This window comes from Zeugodacus cucurbitae, chromosome 4, assembly GCF_028554725.1.
Source record: "Zeugodacus cucurbitae isolate PBARC_wt_2022May chromosome 4, idZeuCucr1.2, whole genome shotgun sequence".
NCBI lineage: Eukaryota > Metazoa > Arthropoda > Insecta > Diptera > Tephritidae > Zeugodacus > Zeugodacus cucurbitae.
In genome coordinates this window covers 44,350,451-44,373,940 of record NC_071669.1, presented here as the reverse complement: position 1 = coordinate 44,373,940, position 23,490 = coordinate 44,350,451, and the positions used below count along the sequence as shown (strand labels likewise).

The following is a 23,490-nucleotide window of genomic DNA, read 5'->3' as shown; positions in this document are numbered from 1 at the left end:
CGCTTTCGTAATTTCTTTTGTAGAGATATATCATATACCTAACCTCACTCTACGTAAACTAGTTCTCAGTCAACACATAAGTTCACTCTTAGTTTATTAGTTGATTAGAATTTTGCAACAAGTATTTTTTCGTTATAATAAACGACATAACTAGAGAGTATATTAAATTTATTCTCTCTCAATATACTAGTATGTATGTAAGAGTATGCTTGTGCATCACTTAGTATTTACTATTTCATAAATTAATGCTATTTTATTTTATTTTATTCTGCTAAAATTTTCAACATTTTCATTAATTTACTAGTTTTAAAATTTTCGCATAACAATTTTAAAGCATTTATTTTTGAGTTTTGTAGCGTTTTTTGAGTGGGTTTTGTAAGTTTTTTTTATTTTTTGTTTTCATACCGCTTAAAATTCTATTGTTGGTGCTTTGTTCTTACAGTGAGAGCAATTGAATTGCTCTCCGAAATAACGATATTTTACAAAAATATTTAGAACAACAAATAAAATACAGTTAGTTACACCAATGACTAAGTAGTTGAAGTGTGAGTTGTTATTAAACCAGATTTGGTAACGAGGTAAAGGTGCTTGAGCGCAAAAAATGTGGATTTAAAATTAAATTAATGTGAAGTGGTTGGTTTAGGATTTCAAATGTTAAGTATTCTTTGACGTATTTTACAACCATATATATTGGTGATTATGACGATAATCTGCTGCATGTTTTTTATTTTATGATGATGATTCAGATAAAATCTAAGAAGGGCGAGACTTAATAAAAAATTTTGTATGGGGTTTGATCGAAAAATATTGCAACTTGTGACGTCATGAATAAGAGAATAGTTTTGGTTTACAGTTACTATTGAAAATTTGACAGTTCGTCTCGAATTCTTCGTCGCGTATCATTTATCTTAGGCTCTCTCAGCCTCGAAACAAAGAGAGCTTAGAAGCAACAAGTTTGATAGAGTCAGTAATACCTGAGAATTTCTCAGTTATTCAGTCGGATATAGAAATCAGTTGCAGTTTGCTATCTTTAGGCTCTTGACGTCTTTATCCCATGCCTTTGTTACATGATTTATGCAATCCCTAAGTGTAATACCATATATTTTGTTCGCTTCCATACGATATTGACAGACTCTTTTAAAATTCTGTCTCGATAGTAAAATTTTAAAATTTGTTGTATGCCCTGGTCGAAAAGTTCGCTTTATGGAAGGAAATTTGTATGAAATTTTACTTCTATTGCCAATTCAAAGGTTCGAGTAATGGAGATTTTCGAGTTATAGAAGTTCCACTGTATGTAGTGAATTGAGCACCAAGTTCTGCTCTATTTTTATTAAAGAATATATTTTGTTTCGATTTTTAGGGCCATTTCCATGTCAAATTAGTTACGAATGCTGGTTTTTAAGCAGAAAAAAATCAATATGGCAACCACGAACGAGCGATTTATTTGTAACGCAGTTATGTATATACATATGTATGCATTTGGTTTCATTGTACGTGCATATTATCTATTTTAATTAAACAGCTACTTAAATTTAACGGTATTCAGTAATTCAACATTTCAATTACTAATCATAATTAACGGTAACAATTTAAGTACTGTACTTTACTTTATGGCTAGATAATTGAATAACATAAATATATATACTATGTATGTTGTAAATATGTATGTAAATGACTAATATTTAACTACACAACACCAAATATTTCAATATTTTTTTTTTATAATTAAAGTTATTTTGTAGAAAATTAAGTTGGAAGTGTTGGACAGTTGTAGATGAAATGAAAATTCAGTTGAGCAGTAATTTTTGTGTTTGGAAGTATTGAAAGTCACTTTTAATATAATAAAATATGCAACAAAAGGGTGAGCAGTTTAGCCAGAACCAGAAATAATTAATAAGGAAGTAGTTGAAAGCAAAAATGCGGACAGCAAATACCTTTGAAATGACAGTCATAGTTTCTCTCCCGAAAATAGTAGTAGGAAATTATAAAAGCGTTTTTCTCTTTGTTTTTGGTTTCTTTGTTACCACAAGTAATATCACTTACAATTATTTAATCTTTAATATTTTTTCTTAAACCTTTTATAATTATTATTTTTTTCATTTTTTATTTTTATTATTTTTCGTTTTCGTTTAGTATGTTTGTTCCTGTTTGTGTTAAGTGTGTTGGCCATTGAGCGTTTAGTTTGTTTAAAGAAGATATAAAAGTATAAAAAGATAGCATTATAGAGTTTGGAAAAGTCTTTAGCTACGCACAGTTATCCAAAGAAATACTTGTTTGGTAATTTTGTTTATATTAAAAATACAAATTCTTTAAGCAATGCTACAATTTTGTATTCAAATATTGAAAAATAAAACAGTTCTTGAACTAGTACAATTTGTTTTTAATAAGCACTACGTAAGGAAAATCATAATTATCAATTGTATTACACATTTAAAAACACTAACTATTTAAACAAATTGATAAAAATAGTATTAAATACAAATTTAAATAAATAGCACGAAATAAAATCAAATAAAAATATAAAATATTTGGTATTAGGTAATTAACTGCTTAGAAACGCTATAAAAATTAAATGATAATGTTCAAATATTGCCTACTATGTTTGAAAAGATGATGTAATAAAAGATGAAAATAGTTTTTCATAAAAAAATACTTTACTGTAAGAGAATATTGAAAGTAATTTCGGGTTTTCATTGGACGAAATTTGGCCAAAATGCTTTTCGATAGAAAGAAGAGCTCTTAAGGGGCACACCTAGTGTGATGGCCTAAAAAAAAGTTGATTTTTGGGAATTTTTATTAAAAAAATACTTTATCAATTATTTCAAAACTTTAAGAATATATTTATACATGTTTCAAGAATATACAGTGAAATTTTTGAAGAAAAAAATTAAATAGTTTTTAAGTTATAGTCGATTTCCAACGGCGCGAAAAAAAGGTCCTTCACTGCTGCAGTGATTCCGGCCTTCTCCGTGGATGAAATTAAAAAAAAAAAAACAAAATTCTCGTTAAACTAGATAATATTGTCTGTACAATGATACACCTATGATAAAAAAATCAAAAATTGACAATATGGCGGCGTTTTAAAAAAGAATTTCGATTTTTACCCACAATTTTGGTCGTTTTTGCCTGCCAAAATTCGATTTTTTTATCAGATAAAAAATCGATAGGTCATTGTACGGAGAACTATATATAGAACATGCAAAAAAAACTCGATAGTGATCGGATCATTTGTTTTTGAGTAATCACTGCAGCAAATTCGGAAAATGCTGTTTCAAGAAAAACGCGTTTAAAGATAAAATGATCGTTTTCACTGTTACCGAGCGGCTGCTATTTAAATTGCTATAACTCAAAAACTATTTGAGATATCGATTTGAAATTTTAATATGTTATTTTTTATCTACCGATATAATATGAACAAAAACAAAAATCGATTTTTTTGAAATTTCACACTAGGTGTGCCCCTTAAATATTTCAAAATTCGATGTTCTGTTGGATTTCTACAAATAATTGATAATAAACTTGAGCATTTTACACCTGAAGGCTTACAATTCTCCTCAGTTACTTGTCACTCTAGGAAAATTTTACTCCAGTTGTGTGGTATATTGTGTCTTCCAAGCAGAGGTCGCTGCGATCAAAGTAGCAGAGGACGCACTGCTTCATATGGTGACCTCTTTTAGAGAGGTATGTATTCACTCCGACAGCAGAGCGGCAATACTGTCATTGGAAACGATGACAGTACGTTCTGGGCTACTTAAGGAGTGTCTTAGATCCTTATCAATAGCTTCCAGCTATTTTGCTATGTGATATATTGACGTCGGAATGGGACCGCGTTGGTAGTCCATGGTCCACCTGCACAAGAGCGCTGGACATGCAGACTACGCATGAGCTCGTCAAACGGTGGTCAACTACCAGTACTTGTGCAGTGGCGTGGTCCTTTTGGCACACTGTGGAGCGTAAGCGCTACTTTCAACTGCTTTCTCTGGGCAAGGTCCATCTCAGCGCGATCATTGGTGTACTTACTGGACATTGTCCAATGGGTACCCATGCGTTGAGGCTTGGGATCGTGGCAGATGCAAGTTGCCAAAGTGGTATGGAGGAAGGCGAGGTGGAATCATCTAAGCATTTACTTCTTCATTGTCCAACTTTCGCCAGACGGAAGTTGAAACACCTCTGAAGGCCCTTTTTCAGCGATTCTAGCGAATTGGCTAGAATCGACATTAGCCGTCTTAAGAAATTTGTAACAGATTCCAAGCGTTTTGCTGAATCTTAAAGGTCTTTGATCCGTGGGGAGTTTTATTGGTACCACAATGGACAGCGCCAGGCTGTCTAAGTGAGATCTTCTGTTTATGCAGAGAACTGCCTACAAACCTAACCTAACCTAACCTAACCTGTGTGGTATATTTAGTAAAGTGGTTTCCAATCATTTTCTTTTTCAGTTGATTTTTACGTATAACATCGACAGCTCACACTGGGCTTTGACAATATCTGATGTAGATCTTTTAAACATATTTTTTGAATTAACCTAAATATTATACCCTCATTACAGCTTACAACTCAACTCCAAGCAGTACTTTTGTTAACAACTCAACCTGTCAAATCTTTTGAATTTTCAACATTTCAAATAAATTTATAGCGGCATAAAAGTTGAGTTGTTTCAAATTCAATTCAATTGAGCCCAGAATGAGGAGATTTTCCAAATTGCGGCGACATCATCCTCAATTTGTCTTGATTACTTGGGGGAGAAGAGAAGCCTCATTTGTCTAAAAAGACAAAGCCTTTCAGATGTTTAATACTTTATTTAGATTTTTACTACTTTCGTGGAATAGGTCCATTTCTTTTCACAAGACTCTGTATATTATTGACTTTACAAAAGAACTAGTTATAGGTGCGACCAAAATTCGAAGTTATTTTCATGATTTTAAGAAATTATGAAAATGTAAGTTAAATTACATGAAATTACGAAATTACTCTCTCGCAAAATAATAATTGAAATTATAAATAATAAAAATCTCGGTAATTTGGAATTAAATAGTTTGTGTAAAAAATCTTTTAGAATGCAAAATTTATTAAAAATAAAAAATAAAATTAATCTAAAAAGCGAATCGGTAAATTACTTTTCGCAAGTGCGCTAAGTTATTCATAAATAGTGTATGATAGCATGTTTATCTACTACGGCTACCGCTGCGGCTTACTTAGTGTTTATAGTTGCCTAGAGCTTTTGTAACTTATGATTTTTAAGACTTTCTTTTGCACTTTAGCTTTACATGTATATAAATCTGCACACAGTAAAGAAATTGTTGGCTTCCACTTTTGCAATAAAAATTACCACTTGCTTTGCCACAATTTCTGACAGGTGTTTCACCGAAAAGTCATATACGCTCTACACACCTTCACTACAGTTTGGCAAAGTATTTCAAGTGGAAAAGCCAACAAAAACAATTTCTCATAAAATAAAACTAAATTTTTCTTGAGTTGTTAGAGTTTTGTTGAGGATTTTATACCGGAGTTTTGGGTAATTTCCGTCTGGTCGGCGATGCCGGTGATTTGTCTGTGGTTGTTTCGGGGTCTATTGCATTGTAGTGTTTTATTGTTGGTGTATTTCGGTGCGTGTGCGTAGTGTGTATGAAAGAAAAAATAATTAAAATTATGAAATATTTAGTATAAATGTGTGGAGATGTAAAAAAGAACAGTTAATTTTAAAAAAGTAGAAAAGATAAAAGAGAAAAAATCACATTACAATTAATTAAATATCAGAAAAATCAATTATATTATTTGTGTGCTAGCTATTTCACCGTTATTAAGTGAAATATTAAACACAGTTATTATTTGCATTGAGTGAATTTGGCACATCTCTGACTTACCCGCTATTAAGCCCAGTCCTACCGGACCGTCACCTGAACGCCGTGGACCGCTTTGATTGCCACTATTGCCCGGTGGTAGATTCTCATCGAATAGATCGCACATACGAAAGTCGGTAGCGTGCTCGACGAGCAGTTCGACAATGTCGCCCGTACGATCCATTATAGAGCAGACCTCCTCGAAGCTACGATCAATCAACGACATGCCATTCCACTCGAGTATCTGCAAGGTAGTTGAACGGAAGTTATGGAAACGATATAGTTTGATTGGAAATCCAATTTTTTACACATATCAAACGACTTTAAGTATGGTTTCCCTCGTCAGTGAGAATACAGTTATTTCTTTAGTAACATCTACTAGAACTATAGTTCAAATAAGTGTACATGCCATGACTTTTTCTCAGAGCTGGATTACCATTATTCAGATAAAGATCTGGTAATTTAGTGAATGGTTTTCCAAAAATGGGTAGATGTTTTTAATTCCTTGTAGTGTTTGGTTTAAAAGTTTATGAAGTCCGTGGATCTACAGGGTAAACATAAACTCACTCTAACGACTTTCTATATCACAGATCTATACAAATAAAGTAAGAATCATTGTCTGTGGAAATTCAATTCCTATATGCGGAGCCTCACCAAGAAAGTTGATTTAGCTAGATGCTGTGACCAGGCTTTAATCTTTCTATTTATATTCACTATCTACTTTGGATGACTCACTGATTTACTGCTGAAAAATCAAGAAAGATATGAGAGCATAAGTTCAGAGAGGCTTATTAAAATTATAATATTCTAGTGGAGTTGTATACTACAGACCTTGGTGTTCGGAAACAAGTTTTATATGCCTACATATCAATTGACCAATTTTCAAAGTAGTGATGAATATAGGACCTTATTTTATTTTATGTCTCAAATCTAGATGGGTGGACCTGAAGTATTTAAGTACTTTGAAAGGAGTACCTCCTCTTCAACAATTCTATCAATTATCGATAGGATAGCGGTAAGATCAATGCATCCGGTTCTACGTTACCGGAATTAATCCGAATTTTATCTGGCCAAGGGCTGCGCTTTCGACGATCTATCCCTTTTTGGATCGGTAACTACTAAGAGGTAAACAATAGCGTTACGATTATATAGTTTGGTTAGTTTATATATCTTCCATTTGTGACAGGTCACTAACGGACCTTTATTTCTCTATTAGTTTAAACGTTATATTCGCATTCAAGGACGAACATAATTTCAAGACCGATATTGCTATCCGGATAGTTTAAAAGAGATTATCGTCGCATGATTCGTTGACTGAGACCTCAATCAATTTACGACTCAGGCTGTTTTGTGTTCCCAAATTTATTTTGGAAGAATGCGTGAAGAAATGACATCTAGCTATGGGCATTTATATAGTTTGCATTCAACTTGGATCACTTAATTGTGATTTATATAGCTCATAAATCATAACGCTTAGAATGCAAATGTTCCACTCGTTCCACTAAGCTTAATCTTAACATTCGTTTAGTTATGAGGACACCTTTGAAGAGATATAAATGTCGAAGATATTAAAATAAGCTTTTAATATATTTGAGATCCTAACAACATCAGCCGGTATAATAAGAAGCTTGCTTCATAAAACGGTGAAATATCACTTTTTAAACCACCGTTATGTATAACAAATAAAATCGTCCTCTTTTCGAAATTTCCGAAATGATGAATGCGAGTTTATAATATAAGCTACAAGTGGCACATAAGTCGCAAGGCAGCTTTATTACTATTATTATGAGCATTATGAATAAAGGATGTAAGACGGTGAGCTTCGTCGCATGCGAGGACAACGACAACGCTTAGGAATTGAGTTAGCTGGAGCATTAAAGTTGCGCTCATAAAAAAATTATGGCCACTAAAAATCCACTACCAAAGCGGAAATCCTTCATGAGCGCACATACACTCACCCCACACAGGAAACCACTCGCTGCAGAGCGCCTGTGGATGCAAAGTACAAGCAAGAAGCGCGCACACAAGTAAACAAGAAACTTTTAAAGTTTCGTGGCTTAAAAGCAGCTGCGCTTTCTAAGAGCAAGCGACATGCAAAAAATTTTACCCAAACCCGCTGTGCCACGAAAAAGTGATAAAAAATGCACCAAACGGCGAAGGAAAAAAATCAAAAAGCGGCAAATAATAAAGAAATGTTACAATATAACGCCGCTGCGTCAGCGCTTACCAATAGTGTTGGCAGTGCCGGTGTATATAATGGAAATAAAATGATTCTCAGCGATATTAAATTAACGATAACCATTGACTGTCTCTACGGGCCATAGCGATACACTGTCTCAAAGATAACAACTTTCAGTTGTGCGATTATATGAGTATTCCAAGAGTGCCGCATAGGCTTGACATGAAAATAAGATTACCCACTCCTTTTAGCGCTCACTTAACACTGTCAAAGCGTTGACGACGCCGACGATGACGATGATGAAGCTGATAAAAACAAGTTAAACGAATTACCTTATCGCCTTGCTGTAGTCCGTTCTTCTCGGCTGGCCCGCCTGGCACCGTCCACACAATATAGGCGAAGAGTCGGCCATCCGCACCGGTTTTGCCGCCAACCACACGCATACCAAAGCCACGTGCTGCAAAGAAACGAAAGCGGAGCGGCACTTAGCATGAATACTTTAAAAGAATTTTTAATTTTTCGTTTTCCAGCTGCAGTTAAATGGATAACTGCTCTTGGACCATTCAACTGGTTAAATGGAGGTTTTTATATTTCTTTATATGCACTTCTACAAAATGAGTTATAACAATACGTAATAGTAAACATTTTAATAACGGTAATCATTTAGTTCATGAGTTATCATAAACTTTAGAAAAACGCAGGAACTTCTGAAAAAGATGTGTAGGAAATATGTTTGGCATGTAAATTTCTTATGGACCCTGAAAAGACCCCATTTGTTACCTATAACGTCTTCTAAAACAAATACTGTTTAAATATTTCGACAAAATCCGATTTCTGTATAGACCTGGTATCAGAGGACCTGCGAGCTTTTATAGAATTAAGAATCTTTTCTTCAATATATCAGGTTGCCTTAGTTCTCAGTCCTATAAAGCTGACCGTAAAGTACACTATAGCGCACACACAATATTTCTTGGAAGACTGGGACTATCGAATTCACTGCAAAATACGGCTGGTGGCGATATGATTGTACCTAAGCCCGTCTTAAGACCTGTTATAGAAATCCTAGTACTTTGTTTACATACAACACTTCAATTTGGAACGACTATCCTAGACAACTAATATTATTGGATTACAAATATGTTGGTTGCCTTTGAGGCCATAGTACTCCTTATCAATAGAGAAATAATGATAATATGGTAGAGAAGATTGGAACAGAACTCTTCCAATACCTCCTTGTAAAGGAGGTCATTGCGTATCTGACTCTAGAAGACCTCCGAAACTCTTAAACCTTAGTAGAATCGATGTAGTCGAAGTTGCACGAAACTTCGAAATAATTGAACTGTTTTCTTCTAGATTCGTAAATATCGAAATATAATTTATATATGATCTTTAAGTGACTCACATAGATTAAATATTATTCCCGATGCTTCCGATGTGGATAGCTTTCAATGCCTTCTTAAAGGTTCAAGTACATTATAGACCATATAGTCGATTCAGTTGGGATTAAATGTGAGGAAGATTGATTATCTTAAGCTGAAAACCAGTGGTGATAAGTGAAATGATAAATAATAATACACAGAAAATATTCTTCATAAATTCATAAATTGTCCTAAACTTCTTATAATACTAGTCTGTTACCATTTTTCAAAGGCAAACTGTCTTTCACTACATTCTTCAATCTTCAAAGGAAATGTGTTTACTAATTGAATTCAAAAAAGTTAGGGATGAATCTCAGACTGGAGTTCACAGAATGGGAAAAACAGAGGAATAAAAAGGAAAGGCTTCTCTGTACAAGCTCTTCTATGTAGTCAAGTAAAAAACAGAATCATTAGGAAAGTATTTATTGAAGGAATTATGTTAAAGAAGCCAGCTTGTACTCCGCCACTTATCAAAAATAGTATAAAAGTCAAACATTTATTTAATTAAATTTTAGTAACTTAGATATACGCAGTGTATAACCATTATCTCCACGCTCCGTTAAACATTTATTATAAAACCGCTCTCAGCATTTAACTCGCACCTCATCAAGTCTGATAATTATTGCAATGATTAACCAACTAACGACTCGTAATTTCCCTCTGCTAATCGGCACATCTTCTTTCAACCGAAAACATTTATTTTCGCCACAATGTCTGATTGGCAATAAAAAGGCTTATATCAAAGCACTTGAGTTGCGAGCAAGCTATTTCAATTTGTCCATTTCTTTTCGAGTACTTCTACACATTTTATCTTATTGCGATTTTTCTCTAGCTTTGACTTTTGCTTTTCGTGTTTTCTCTTCATTTTCTTGTCTATAAAATAACCATTATCCTTTTGCTTTTTATTGCATTTCACTTTCTTTATTTTTTCTTTTGGCAGCGGTCTTTCTTCAATTACATTTGTATGCTCACACTCATAGATATTTATTGGCATTTAACTCGTGTTTTATTATTTGTCATTTGCTCTTGTATTGGCTTTGCTTTCTCCACTCGATATCGATTCAATATGGACTGCATTTGTATTTTGGTCGTTTTTGGCGAGCGAATTTTATTTCGCATTTTGCTTGTTTGTCAACCGGTAGTAAAGGCGATGGAGGTAATTTGTTTTCAAATCGAGAGCTGACATGCAATGAAGCTCGAATTCCACATGTAGGTGTTAGGATGATTGGCAATTTGAGTATTTATTTGCTTTGTACTAATGAGAGGATTTTTGGAAAAATTTGAGTTTTTGTGAGCTCTTAAATTTTTCTGTTAAAAATTCTTTTCTAACAATTGTAAAAGTAATTTTGAACTCAATTGATTTAAGTGGCTCAGTGAGGGAGATCTCTGTTACTTATACACACTCTCCCATACATATGCATGTACTATCCTGTTTCTTGCGTGGATTCATTTTAAAAAAGTAAAATGAGGAAGTTTCGAACATGAAATTATATTATATTTGCAATGATCTAAAACTTGATTACGACCTCTAGCCTTTGGTGTCCGTTGTCTTTCTCTCTGATTAGGAAACTCAGAGTTCGACGCCCTAGTGCGAGCATGTATATTTGTAATATTTTGTTCTTCAGGCCGCTGCACACGTTCGGTACTCGACTCTCAAGCTTGGGAGATTTTGAAATTTTTTTCAGCAAGCACCTGAGATTGCGATGCAAAGAGAATGACTTGCAAGACGATTTTCAATTTCAGAATAAGAGTCTCCATCACGGAGATTTTTTGATACCCTCACCTGGGAACTATTTCCAGAAATTTGAGATTTTAGCAATAAATATAGCCTATGTAGCTTTCCAATGGTGAAAGAATTTTGAAATCGGCACAATAGTTTTTGAGTTTATTCATTACAAACATACATACAAATATTTTCTCTTTATAATAGTAGTATAGATTAAACACCAATGAATAGGTTAAAGAATAACAAATAGCATATTGAACCTCAAGATCAAGAAATAATGCTCCACAGCCTTTTCTAACATAATACAGACTTTGATCGGCTACACTAAATAAGAAAAAGATGATCTTATTTGCCGTCTAAGTACATGACATAGCACTTTTCACAATATATGGAGATCAGTTATCTTGCAAGAGCAGCCTTGAAGCTTCGGACAGCGATCATAATCAAACTTGACCGACGAAGTGCGCACTCAAACCCATACGATATTATAGACTTCAAAAAATCAATTTTTTGTTCTGTTTAAAATCTCTTCCAACACTATCCAAGAATATGTCTTTAAAATTCCAGAGGCCAATTCGACATATTTTCGAAGCAAGAGCAGTTTTAGTGGCCGAGCGTCGAACAGGTGCGAATGCTCAGGCAGAAATTTGGTTCGACTGTTTCAGATGCATCTCACGACCTTCATCACCGGCACCGATTTACAAGTGCAGACTCCAGGCGATCCAGAAAAATACTTACAACTTTGAAAAAATTTCAATATTTTTTAATATTAAATATTGTTTTTCAAACCTTAAATATAGTACACTATCGTCTTAAAATTCCGTTTACCGCAATCATTTCCTTCCCTTTCAAAAAAAATTGCTAAAAAACGCTTTTTTCGGCTTCTCAAGCAGACTACTGCCTTAAAGATCCAACTGAGAGGCACACCCCAAAATTCTAATATTGACATAATGAAAGATTTCATAACATATATTAGTCCCACATCCGTAATCTGTTTAACGACTAAGCCAGAAGTATATATGAACTTGATGACCACTCGCCACACGAAAATCGAAACTTAAAATTATATGAAATTAATTTGAAAAATCTCTATCTTCACATTGTATTATAGATCTTCACTTTTTTATTCGTAAATTTTCGCTGAAATAACTTTTAAAGCTTTCTTAGTTGTAAGAAGCTTTGATGAAAGTTTGTCTGTATATATAGTTTTGAAGTTGTAGTTGCTTTCATCAAATAAAATATATGAAGCTGTTTTTTACAAAACCATCTAACGATATAGGTTCCACAACAAACCAACCTGTGGTCTGTTCGAAGAACATGATTAAACTCCCGGTTCGGATTCAATACGGAATATAACAAGTGCTTCAACTCAATTAGTAACTTTCTGGAAATGGGGAATCCGTTGTGTAACTTAACGAAATGAAATTAATTAATTTGAATGATTTCCAAACGTTGCATTTGGCATTTACGCAGGTCAAGGGGGCGAAAACCTGCAATTAGTTGGGAAAATATTGCAATCTTCTAGTACTCCTCCATGGCAGAGGGCAATGTGAGGAAAGTTTACGAAAATAAGTGAAAGTTCTTCGCTAAGTTGTGAACAAAAGAAGAAGAGCAAGAAAAGCAATTGCACAAATACTCAACTCGATTTCAAAGCGCAAGCAAGAAAGCAATGCTAAAACAATGGGAAACAATAAAGGCAGCGAAAAGAACTACAATTGCAAAGATGCATCACAGGTGAGACGAGGCGCTCAGGAGGGGCGCCCGTGAAGAACTTTTGAGCAGCGGATTTCCGTTGGGTCCTCAAGCGAGACCAGTGCACAGCACACTTCACTGCACCACCACACTTCACGTTGCTGCGCGTTCCCCAGGCGCGTCTCCAATACGCAGCTCGAGGGTGCGAGGTGCTTACAAGCGCTTAGCGCTGTCGCTCACGTAAATGCATAAGCTCGGAGCTTAGATACCTCAAGCGGGTGTAGGGATGAAATGAGAGCCAAGGGAGCGGCATTTTTCAATGGCAAAACTTGCGCATTTTAAGTTTGTTAAAGCGTTGGAAGTTTTTTGAGAAATGTGTTGAAAATATTTCGCAATGCAATTACGAATGGCAAGGCCACAACCAGGGCAGTCAGGGCTTTAAAGTTTTGCCATACTTCTGTTCTGTTTCTGCTGTGCAGCCATAATGTATTTGTAAAGTTGCCGACTGCGACTGCGCGTTGGTTGGACTTTTCTTTTTCTACCTGTGCCCTTTCGTTTAGTGCAAAATAAATTGTTGAACGTTCTCTTTTCAAAGACAGCTGGCGGTGTTGTTGTTTGCGAAATTTGAAAAGAAGAAATTATAAAAGAAACTCGTGAATGGAAGGGAAAGGAAAGTTAGTTTAGTCTGGTTATTTTATGATGATTCATGCACAATTTCACCTTTGAAGATTTCAGCGAACTTTGATATTAATCAGTTACATATTTTCTTATAAATGGTTAAAAATACTATAATTTTTCGATTTTTTTTTCTGTAAATCAAGTATGTTAAGTAGCTTTAGTTGCTCCTGAACTGCAGATAAGTTTGAATGTGAGTCAATAAAAATCGGTTAAAATTTCTCCGACGATCTAGCAAAATAAAGAATTTCTTCGAACTTTTGTGTAAACAGTCGCCCCTAAAGCTCTGCATCGTGAGATCCCCTGAGTAGATATAACACTATATAGCAAAATCGACTTTTTTAAGGTATTGGACAAAAAAAAATTTCGATAGATTGATTTATAATTAAACAGTATTTTCTCCATTTTCGAAGTTAGGCTCCGAAATCGAAATATTTGACGTCGAATTTCGATTGAGGCTACTGGATTCCAAGAAAGTTAAAATGTGGGTTTCTTCTTACTTTAATTGTCAATTTTCGAACAAGCATATATGGCAGATGATATAAGATCAAAAATTTATAAAAAGTGTTACAGTGATCGGAATTAGCTCAACTATACACCGTTTCGTTCGATAATATGTGTCCACCTAGACGACAACTTCATAATACCCCCCTCGTAGAGCTCCCTCCTTATTTGCGTAGAACTCGGACAGCCACTTTTCACAAGCCTCTATTGATTTCAACTTAACACCACCAAGGGCGTTCGCCATGGACAGGAACAGGTGGTAATCACTTAGCGCTATGTCCGGGCTATATGGTGGATGGGATAAAACCTGCCATCTGAGCTCCCGTAGCTTCTGAGGACTCATCAACGAAGTGAGTGGTCTTGCGTTGTCCTGGCAATTCTGAACGCTTCTGTTCGATCGCCTGCTTCAAGTGGTCCAGTTGTTCGCAGTAAGCGGTAGAATTAAGCGTCTGCCCATATGGGAGTAGCTCATAGCGGATGAATCCACAACGACCATTTTCCCTTGATATTGTCGCATGTGATCCATTTTTTGTCGCCAGCGTTGTTTTATAGGTTATGTCAAAAATATATAGTATTGTCATATACGAGCTCTGTAGTGCTTTATACATAGCGGAAGGGAGATATTTGCCAACCTAATATATTGTACCGACATTAAGTGCACTTAAGTTTAAAATATTTCATCGCAGACTTTTCCGACTTCTTCGAAGAACTGCTGAATCAGGCAAAACTGTTGTGAATTATATGCACTTAAGTACTTAAGTAATCTCTAAGCTCTTAATTTTCATATTTTAATCTTTCGGGAGTAAAAAGTCCATAAAATGTCCGAATAAATTATTTTAATATTCAACTAATAATGCTTTGTCGGTATTTATGCTTGTAGGAAGCATTAAAGTGGGCTGAAGCTGCTTCGGCATTACTGCTGGGGCCATAAATATGAAAACTAGTTGAGCCTTTGCTTGCTTTCGCATTAACATTTTGATGATTTTCCCATTTTGTTTGCACTTGCTAAGCTGCAGATTTTGATTGCTGCGAATTGTTGAAGCTGGTTGCTGTTGTTGTTGCCCAGGCATGGCACTGGCATCCAATTAGGCTTATGAAAACTTTATACAAACATCTTCTCCCCACTTCCGCCATATTTTGTTTCCTCCATTTGCTGTTTAACGGCATTGAAGTTAGCTGTCACTCGTCGGCGACGACTGACGACTGAGTGGCGCGTCGTTTGTTGCCTGCTGCATGTCACCATCACCGTCGCGTCGCCGCTCTCGTTAGCGCTGTCACTCCTGCACTCCTGCTGCTATTGTTATGGTCGCTGGCGTTCGTGAGTTTCCTGTCAGTTGTTCATCACAAGTTGAACAAAGTGAAAAGTGGCACAAGCGAACATGTGTACATATTATAGGTACATATATAGCCCTATACTTTACAGTACTTAGCAAATAATATGGCATTGGTATGTATTTACTTCAAATGGTTAAAATATATATGCGGCAATTAGATGTTCCGCTTCATTCAGAACGACATTAGTTCCAGTTTCTAGAAATATCAATACAAGAAAGGTATAGTTGTAATTAAATGCTCAGCAGACTTCCGATTTAAATTGTTGGTCAATCCTCAAGAATTTAATATTTTAGGATTCAGATATCGAAACCTTTTGACGTTGTCCATTCGCTTCAAACTCATTTTATCCTCATCTCATTTTATCCTCATTTCATTTTAAATGAAACGGTGAGAGAGGATGAAGTCATGACCAAAGTGTAGTCTTATTCCTCTCTAGAGAGGAGTGATGGCTTAAGTGGTATCTTTTCATAGTCGTCTTCCCACTACCAGATCACTGCAGTGTCTCTCAAGTAGAGATCACTGCACCACTTGAGCACTTCTCGCATTGACAAAGAGGGTGCTTACAACACGAAATATATTTATATTTTTAGATAGCCAGCGGTACTACAGTCATTACAGTTTTTAAGGATATCCTCTAAGATAGTGAAAGAATGCCTCGAGTTGGCTTCCTATTACATACAATGGGCTTCGGCACAGAATTGGGATATCAACTGTGAAGCAGATGAACTAGCTAGATTAGGCACAACCCTACAATTAGATTCCAGTAAAGAGGGTTTATATATGCGCCTGGGTACATGCAAACACTTAATTGACACATATGTGATAGATTTTGCTGGGTCTCGGTGTAAAGAATCCCTGATTTATTCAAGAAGTAGGCAAACGTGACCAAAAGAACTTTAGTAGGAGTACTAACAGGCCACTGTCTGATTGGAAGACATGCCAGTAGATTGGGGATACCTTACAATGCTTCTTGTAGAAGCTGCCAAGAAGTAGAAGAAGAATTAAATATTCTACATCTTCTATGTAAATGAAAGGCCAACTATCGATCACCTCTTCCTCGGAAATGTCTCAAAAGTTGCTCACATAAAAATTGATTGAATATTATATATAAATTGATGTAATATATTTTAACCTTACGAACCACTGCAGTATTTTTCAAGCGGGAGTGTTTGCTATTGGGAAAGCCGCAGAGCTAGCCGTCAATACAGCAGCCGGCTACTCCAAAGTCAATATCTACGTAGACAGTCAAGCAGCAATCAAGGCAACAACCTCGGTTTGCGTTTCGGCCAAAAGTGTTTTGGATACCAGGGTGGCAGTGGAGAGAGTTGCAAGGAACACGTGTCTTCATTTCTACTGGGTGCCAGGACATAAAGGCATTGAAGGCAACGAGATTGTAGACGAAATTGCCAAGAACGGTGTAAAACTATCTTGCGGAAACGCGACCCGACATTGGCAAACCCATGCACTGTCTTTACGATTTTCTGGACAGGGGCATGACAAGAAAAATCACACTCGATAGAAGGGACTGTAGGAGTTTGGTGGGAATACTCACAGGTCACTGTCTGGTGGCGGCACATGCCTACAAAATGGAACTTACAGATCAAAATGACTGCCGGAAATGTCAAGAGCAAGGTGCAATAGAAACAATGAAGCATCTCCTGTGCACCTGCCCTGCATTGTCAAGGCAACGACTTCGCTACTTGGGGGCCTCACAATATGAGAATCTGGAAGAGGTTTCGAAAGTGAAGCCACAAAAACTTTTAAAATTCGCGTCAAGCGCATGCATCCTAAAGGATGACTACTCCTCGTGGACAACGTGACGGCACTCCATCTGGTATCGCAAAGGACCAAAATGGTCTATGTGTGTCGTATTGGCCTACCAGTATAACTTAACCTAACCTAAATACATAAAGGCCAGAGAGTGGTTCAGAGAGGATATGGTAGTGTGAGGGGTTTCCAGTCCAGATGGAATTTTTCCATTATTTTCGCAATCACAAAATTAGAAATAAATTTAAACAAACCATAATAAATCTTAATATACTATAAATCTTCGCCAGTCGATAACTGGTTTGCAAGGTCACACAATACTACTGTGATGCCGCAAGCTTATATATGAGGTCACCATTATGACAGTAGTATGACATAGGTTATATTTTATAAAATTTTCATTTATGATTTAAATTTTTTTAGCATCATCATTCCAATCAGCAGAATTCTGAATGATATTTTTCCAAAAAAAATCAGGAGACAAACACAGCACCTTTGATTCATACAGATTACCGTTATCGTTGCGATTGCAGCGCGCTAATCACCTGGACGAGGTTGAGGACGCGAACGCGGCCATAAAAGAGTGCTTGCGGTCACAAGAGTAAAATGTATGCCAACTCATTGTTTGCTGAGTCATTTGCGCATAATTTCATTAGGCTTTGGTTCATCATACGCCGTGTGGTCCCTCAGTTCTCATACATATGTACCACTGGATTGCTTGCGCAAAATGTTGTATTGTATTTTGCTGATTTTTAGTTACTTTCGAGCGCCATTTTTTTGTTGCAAACTTTTGTGTTTGTATATATACTCAGAATGTCTATGTATGCGTGTCCTTTCAAGTGCGAGTGTATGGTACATTGTCTCTCAGGAAATTTAAGCGCGCTCATAAAATCACCGTTATTGCAAGCATTATTAAATTTACAGCGCACGGCGCGTCACTGCTGCACCCAACAACAATAGAGAAAGCATTTTTTGCGCAACTTCTATACATATACTTATATATGTATGAGCATATTCGCTTTACCTTTTCGTTATTTGTTGCGCGATAGAATTTTTCATTAATCTCTGCTTGTGCTTTTATGCTTTTGTTAGCAATATTCGTTATATTTAATTTTTTACCTTTTTTCGTTCTCCTTCGCACATACCCTTTTCACAATCTCAGTATGACTGAGGAAATGTGGAAGTATGTTGTTGTCTGAGTGTTGTTGTTGGTAGTGGCGTTTGACCACTCACTCACGGTATGTAAAAATGCTGCCAGCTGGGTCGTCAATTCATTTTTATAATGCAATTTGTTGCTGATGCTTTTATGAAGGGTCATTAGTAATTTAATAAAAGTTGAGGGTCATTGGGTGGGTTTAACCGTTTAACGGTGAATAGCAGGAAATATTATTTTCTTTTCTGCGTTGCGCTCACATAAATTTGCGTTATGTAGCTTAGCTTTACTATAGATAAATAATCACTGTTCTTCGTTTTCTATAAAACGTTGCTTTGTTTGCCACACCATTTCCCCGGTTTGAAATATGTTTTTTTTTTTTCATTGTAAGCTGGTATTTAGGTCACTGCGCTAAATAAAATAAATACTTGTGGCCTAATTTCTTAGATGAAATTAGATTTATATGATGATATAGGAGTAAAGGTTTAAAAATAAAATTATTGCCCTGGATTTCGCTCACTTAATATCAATAAGATATCTATTATGTTTATTATAGATTACAGTCCATCCATTTAAAACAAAAGTCAGATTTTTGAACATCACTGAAAAATTTAACAGTTTATTATTGTCACTGTTATCGAACATAAATATTGTATGGAGTCGTTTAAATTTAAATACTAACAGTAAATTTGTTGATATAGTAGAGTAACTTCGGGTATTATGGTATAGGCGGCTTTAGGGTACATCTGCTTTTCTCCTAAACTAGGTGCTCTGTGAGAACGCCGATTACGACAAAAGCTGTGAAATTTGGAAAGAGTAACAGAAAGTTGGTGACACTTCCGAAAGTTGTCAAGTTTTCTTTCAATCCCTAAAAACACGGGATTGCTCGTGGTAGAGTTTTTATGAGGACACAACATTCAGTAATTTTATTTTAGGTTATAAAGGAAACTTAGTTATTTAACTGATAAATAACTTAACGCAATTAAATTAAAACATAGTTTTAAAGAAAGTGAGATTTTGCATAAAAAATAACTAGTGACAGGCCAATTTTGTATAGTATACCATATTACCAGTCCTATGCTATTTAGGTTAATATTTTAGTTTTAGAGTTACATCATACAATAATAATGCCCAAAAATGATAAAAGAAGGCAATAGAATGTGAAGTATATGATAAAAGTCATAGCAGCTGTAAGAAATGTGGAAGTTGGTATTCTACTGACCTCAAAAATATACGAAGTTCCACATATCGCAGCGTATGGCCAGAAGCAACGAATCATCAGAGGAGCTGCCATTTTTTAGCAGAAATAGAAATAGAGAGTGACATTGTAAGGTACTCTTTGAAGATAGAGTCGCACTTTTCAGGCCTGGCGAGACTGGATTTGCGGTCTCTTGCATTCCAAATTGACTTAAAAAACAATATTCCTAATAAATTCAAAGTTCTGGCAAAATGTGTTCTTTCGACCGTGCAAAAGGACTCACACGTCAAAATGTGTCGTCGTTTTTCAACTTGCTGATAACTCGTATTTGGAACGATGACGAAACATGCAGTCCCGGCAACCAAAGATTATTGCACAAAAAGGAAAAAGATAAATAGGCGCCATGACTTCCGCGGAACGCGCATTGCTTATAATGGTTATAACATATACATATGAGTGTTGTCGGATCTTTTGTGCCTCCATATTTGATTTTCCCAAGAAATAATTATGAAGGTGGAGCGAAATCGGCGTGCCATCTGACTGGATGGGTACAAATTCCAATTATCACCAATTGGTTTAAACATTTCCTAGATTTCACAAAACCATCTAAAGAAGATCCGGTTCTTTTAAACTATAGTCACACGCGAAAAAATTCTAAATCCTTGATATTGTGTTGGTAATATGGCATACCATATTTAACGAACCACATTCCTCGGATAATTTTCAAAGTACAACTTTTTGACTTTTTTTAATTTTTCTTTAAAAAATCTTTATCATTTTTTATTATTAACCCAAACGATTACCCTCCTCCCGCCCAACCGACGAGTGGGGCGCAGTCCGCATACGAGCGGAATTTGCCGAGTCTAGAAAGGCAAGAGATTTTTAAGCGTCCGGTTCTCAAACTGCTCAGCTACAGAAAGAAACATTTCAACAGCTGAGATTTAAAAATTTATAAAAACAAAAAGTTAAAAATTTCTGAATATTATTTATTAAGAGAAGACAAAATAGTTTTTTTGATGCTAAATATTGAGTCAGATGGATCAAATGTGCTGGAATGCGAATTAAAATCATGACATATTCGGCAGAATGGTTCATTTAACTCAAAATTTGTTCTAGAAGATTTTAGAAATAATGGTCTAAACTGCCTGGATGAACGCAATGGGACATTAAACTTAATATCAGACAAAAGAAATGAACTACAAACTAAACCATTCAGAAGTTTTACTAGAAAAATTATACCTAGCATTTCTCTGCGACTAGTGAGTGTGGGAAGATTTATAAGTTTTAAACGACTAGTATACGGGGGAAGATTCAATCTTGAATCCCAATGTAAGTGGCCTAAAGCAAAAAGTAAAAATTGTTTTTGAACGGACTCAAGCTTATCAGAATGGGATTGATAGCTAGGATTCCATACCACAGAACCATACTCCAATATAGGTCTTACCAATGTTGTAAAAAGAATTTTAGTAATATACGGATCACTAAATTCTTTAGACCAACGTTTAACAAAGCTAAGAGCACCTTTAGCTTTTAAGACAATTGAATTTACATGAGAATTAAAATTTAGTTTAGGGTCCATATTAACTCCTAAATCAACAAAGCTAAAAACTTGCTCTAAACTGAAGTTATTTATTACATAGGGGGAAAGATCAACAGTTCTACGGGAAAAGCACATCGTTTTACATTTTTTAAGATTCAGTGGCATATAATTTTTGTGACACCAAGTAACTAAATTATTTAAATCCGATTGCAACTCAGTCCTTTCGTTATGAGAAGTATATGATTTAAAAAGTTTTACATCATCCGCATATAATAAAATTTCTGAAAACTTAATTACTGAAGGTATATCATTGATGAACAACAAGAACAGAATCGGGCCGAGATGACTACCCTGTGGAACCCCTGAAGTGACACTAATTGAATCGGATAATGTATTATTAAATAAAACTTGTTGTTTTCTGTTTGTAAGATATGAGGATACCCATTCAAGAAGTCTTGGTTGAAAACCAAGAAGATTCAGTTTTTGCAAAAGAATTGAGTGGTTTACTCTATCGAATGCTTTACTAAAGTCTGCAAACAATTTTTCAATGATAATGTGTATCGAATTTCGAAAGTTTCGGAATCATACATTCATAGTTCATTAAAAAAAATAGGTATTCCATATTACCCGAACTTACTCTAAATATAAATATTAATTATATCAGTTCAGTTATAATGTTTTTGTTTATCGATTAAAATTGCTTTTGATGCTTACAATACTGGGTATAAAAAACCAGCCAGTTCCACCACTTTAAGTTTAAGTACGTTCGATATTCCTAATTGTATTGGCGTACAATGTTTTTTCTTGTATTAAAAGTGCTGCGGTAAAAGTGCTGTTTCTAACAAGTTTGTGCAAGTGGAGTTATATAAAAACGTCCCAAAACCATTGTCGTCCAAACCAAGCAGCATATTCATTAAGCAATTTCTGGAGACTCTAAAAAAAGGGTCTGAACTAGTGATGGTCGATATGCATCGATGCACTTCGCTTAATTAATTTTGATGCTTTTTTGTTTTTATTGGATTTCTCTCGATGGGAATTTGAATGTACTTTGAAATAACAATCGCTTGGAATCAAAAATTGTCCGATACACAAATACATACAAATTTATCAAAAACTAGCAGACCGCTCCGGCTTCGCACGGGTTTAAACAAACATTTCAAAAGTTATACGTTTTTACACACTCTCTTAAACATATGGATACTTTCCCTTTTCTTTCGTGGGTTCATTTAAAAAAAGTAAAATGAGGAAAATTCGAACATGAAATTATATTTTATTTGTAATGAGCTAAAACTTGATTACGACCTCAATTCGTTGGTGTTCGTTGTCTTTCTCTCTGATTAGGAAACTCAGAGTTCGACGCCTTAGTGCGAGCATGTATATTTGTAATATTTTGTTCTTCGCTGCACACGCTCCGTACTCGACTCTCAAGCGCATACTTGGGATGTTTTGAAATTTTGTTCAGCAAGCAGCTGCGTTCGCTCTTTACTCGACTCTCTGGCACGCGTTTGCGATGCGAAAAGAATGACTTGCAAGACGATATTCAGTTTCAGATTAAGATTCTCCATCACGGAGTCTTTTTGATACCCTCACTTACAATAAATATAGCCTATGTTACTCGAGGTGAGATTCCAATGGTAAAAGAATTTTTGAAATCGGCACAGTAGTTTTTGAGTTTATTCATTACAAACATAAATACAAATCATTACTCTTTATAATAGTAGTATAGTACAGATTAAAGCCGTTGTTAAATGGTTCAAACAAAGTATTGACGTGATGAACTGCGGTCAGAGACCAACAATGAAAAAATCTAATACAAGATATACCGACCCCTTGAATTCATGTGCTGAAAAGATTTATGGGGTTAATGCTATTGCAGATGCAGAAGGCATGGGCTTGGACTCTTCAGATAGTTTTGACAAAGCTGAAAACTCTTTAGTATTTGGACTGGTCATCATAACTTAGTCCAACTAAATTGGATATTTATTGCATATGTTAGACGAGATATCCATATACATTTGCAATAGTTTGCTAGTAGAAAATCCGTTTGATGTTTGGAAAGATTTACAAACCTAATCTCCTAAATTATATAATGTACCTTTGCTCCAATTTAAAGAGAGAGCTACGATGTCGCAACAGAATAGCTGAAAGGGATAAGCTTAGTAACTGCTAAGGGTTTTGCTTCCAAATAATTTCAGGAAGATTGAATTGTAGCGCTAAGGAGCCTTAGGAAAAAAAGTAATTTTTATTAAATTTTATAATTGAAACAATTAAAATATTTCGAGCTCCTGAAAAAATACTAGAAAAAAATCACTCAATGTTTGTGACATTCACTTAACATGTCACCACACAATATTTTAGCGCTGTAAGTGAACGGTAAATTTGCAAACTACTTTGCTGTTTTAATCAACTTAAGCCACTTATGGCCAATCACACACGTGCACACACAAACACACACACGCACAGAAG

At 35.3% G+C, this 23,490-nt stretch overlaps 1 protein-coding gene across 2 annotated transcripts in view; it reads right to left on the bottom strand.

Moving 5' to 3' along the window:
• The window catches only part of LOC105221113 (regulating synaptic membrane exocytosis protein 2), a 124,839-nt gene that overhangs the window by 33,833 nt on the left and 67,516 nt on the right, over positions 1-23,490 (bottom strand). For both annotated transcript variants that reach the window (XM_029046175.2, XM_029046176.2), the window contains exons 8-10: positions 8,349-8,473; positions 5,862-6,081; positions 5,502-5,566 (exon numbers count right to left, since the gene is read on the bottom strand). In XM_029046175.2, the coding sequence (XP_028902008.2) occupies positions 5,502-5,566; positions 5,862-6,081; positions 8,349-8,473 (410 nt within the window). The remainder of the gene's footprint in view (positions 1-5,501; positions 5,567-5,861; positions 6,082-8,348; positions 8,474-23,490) is intronic.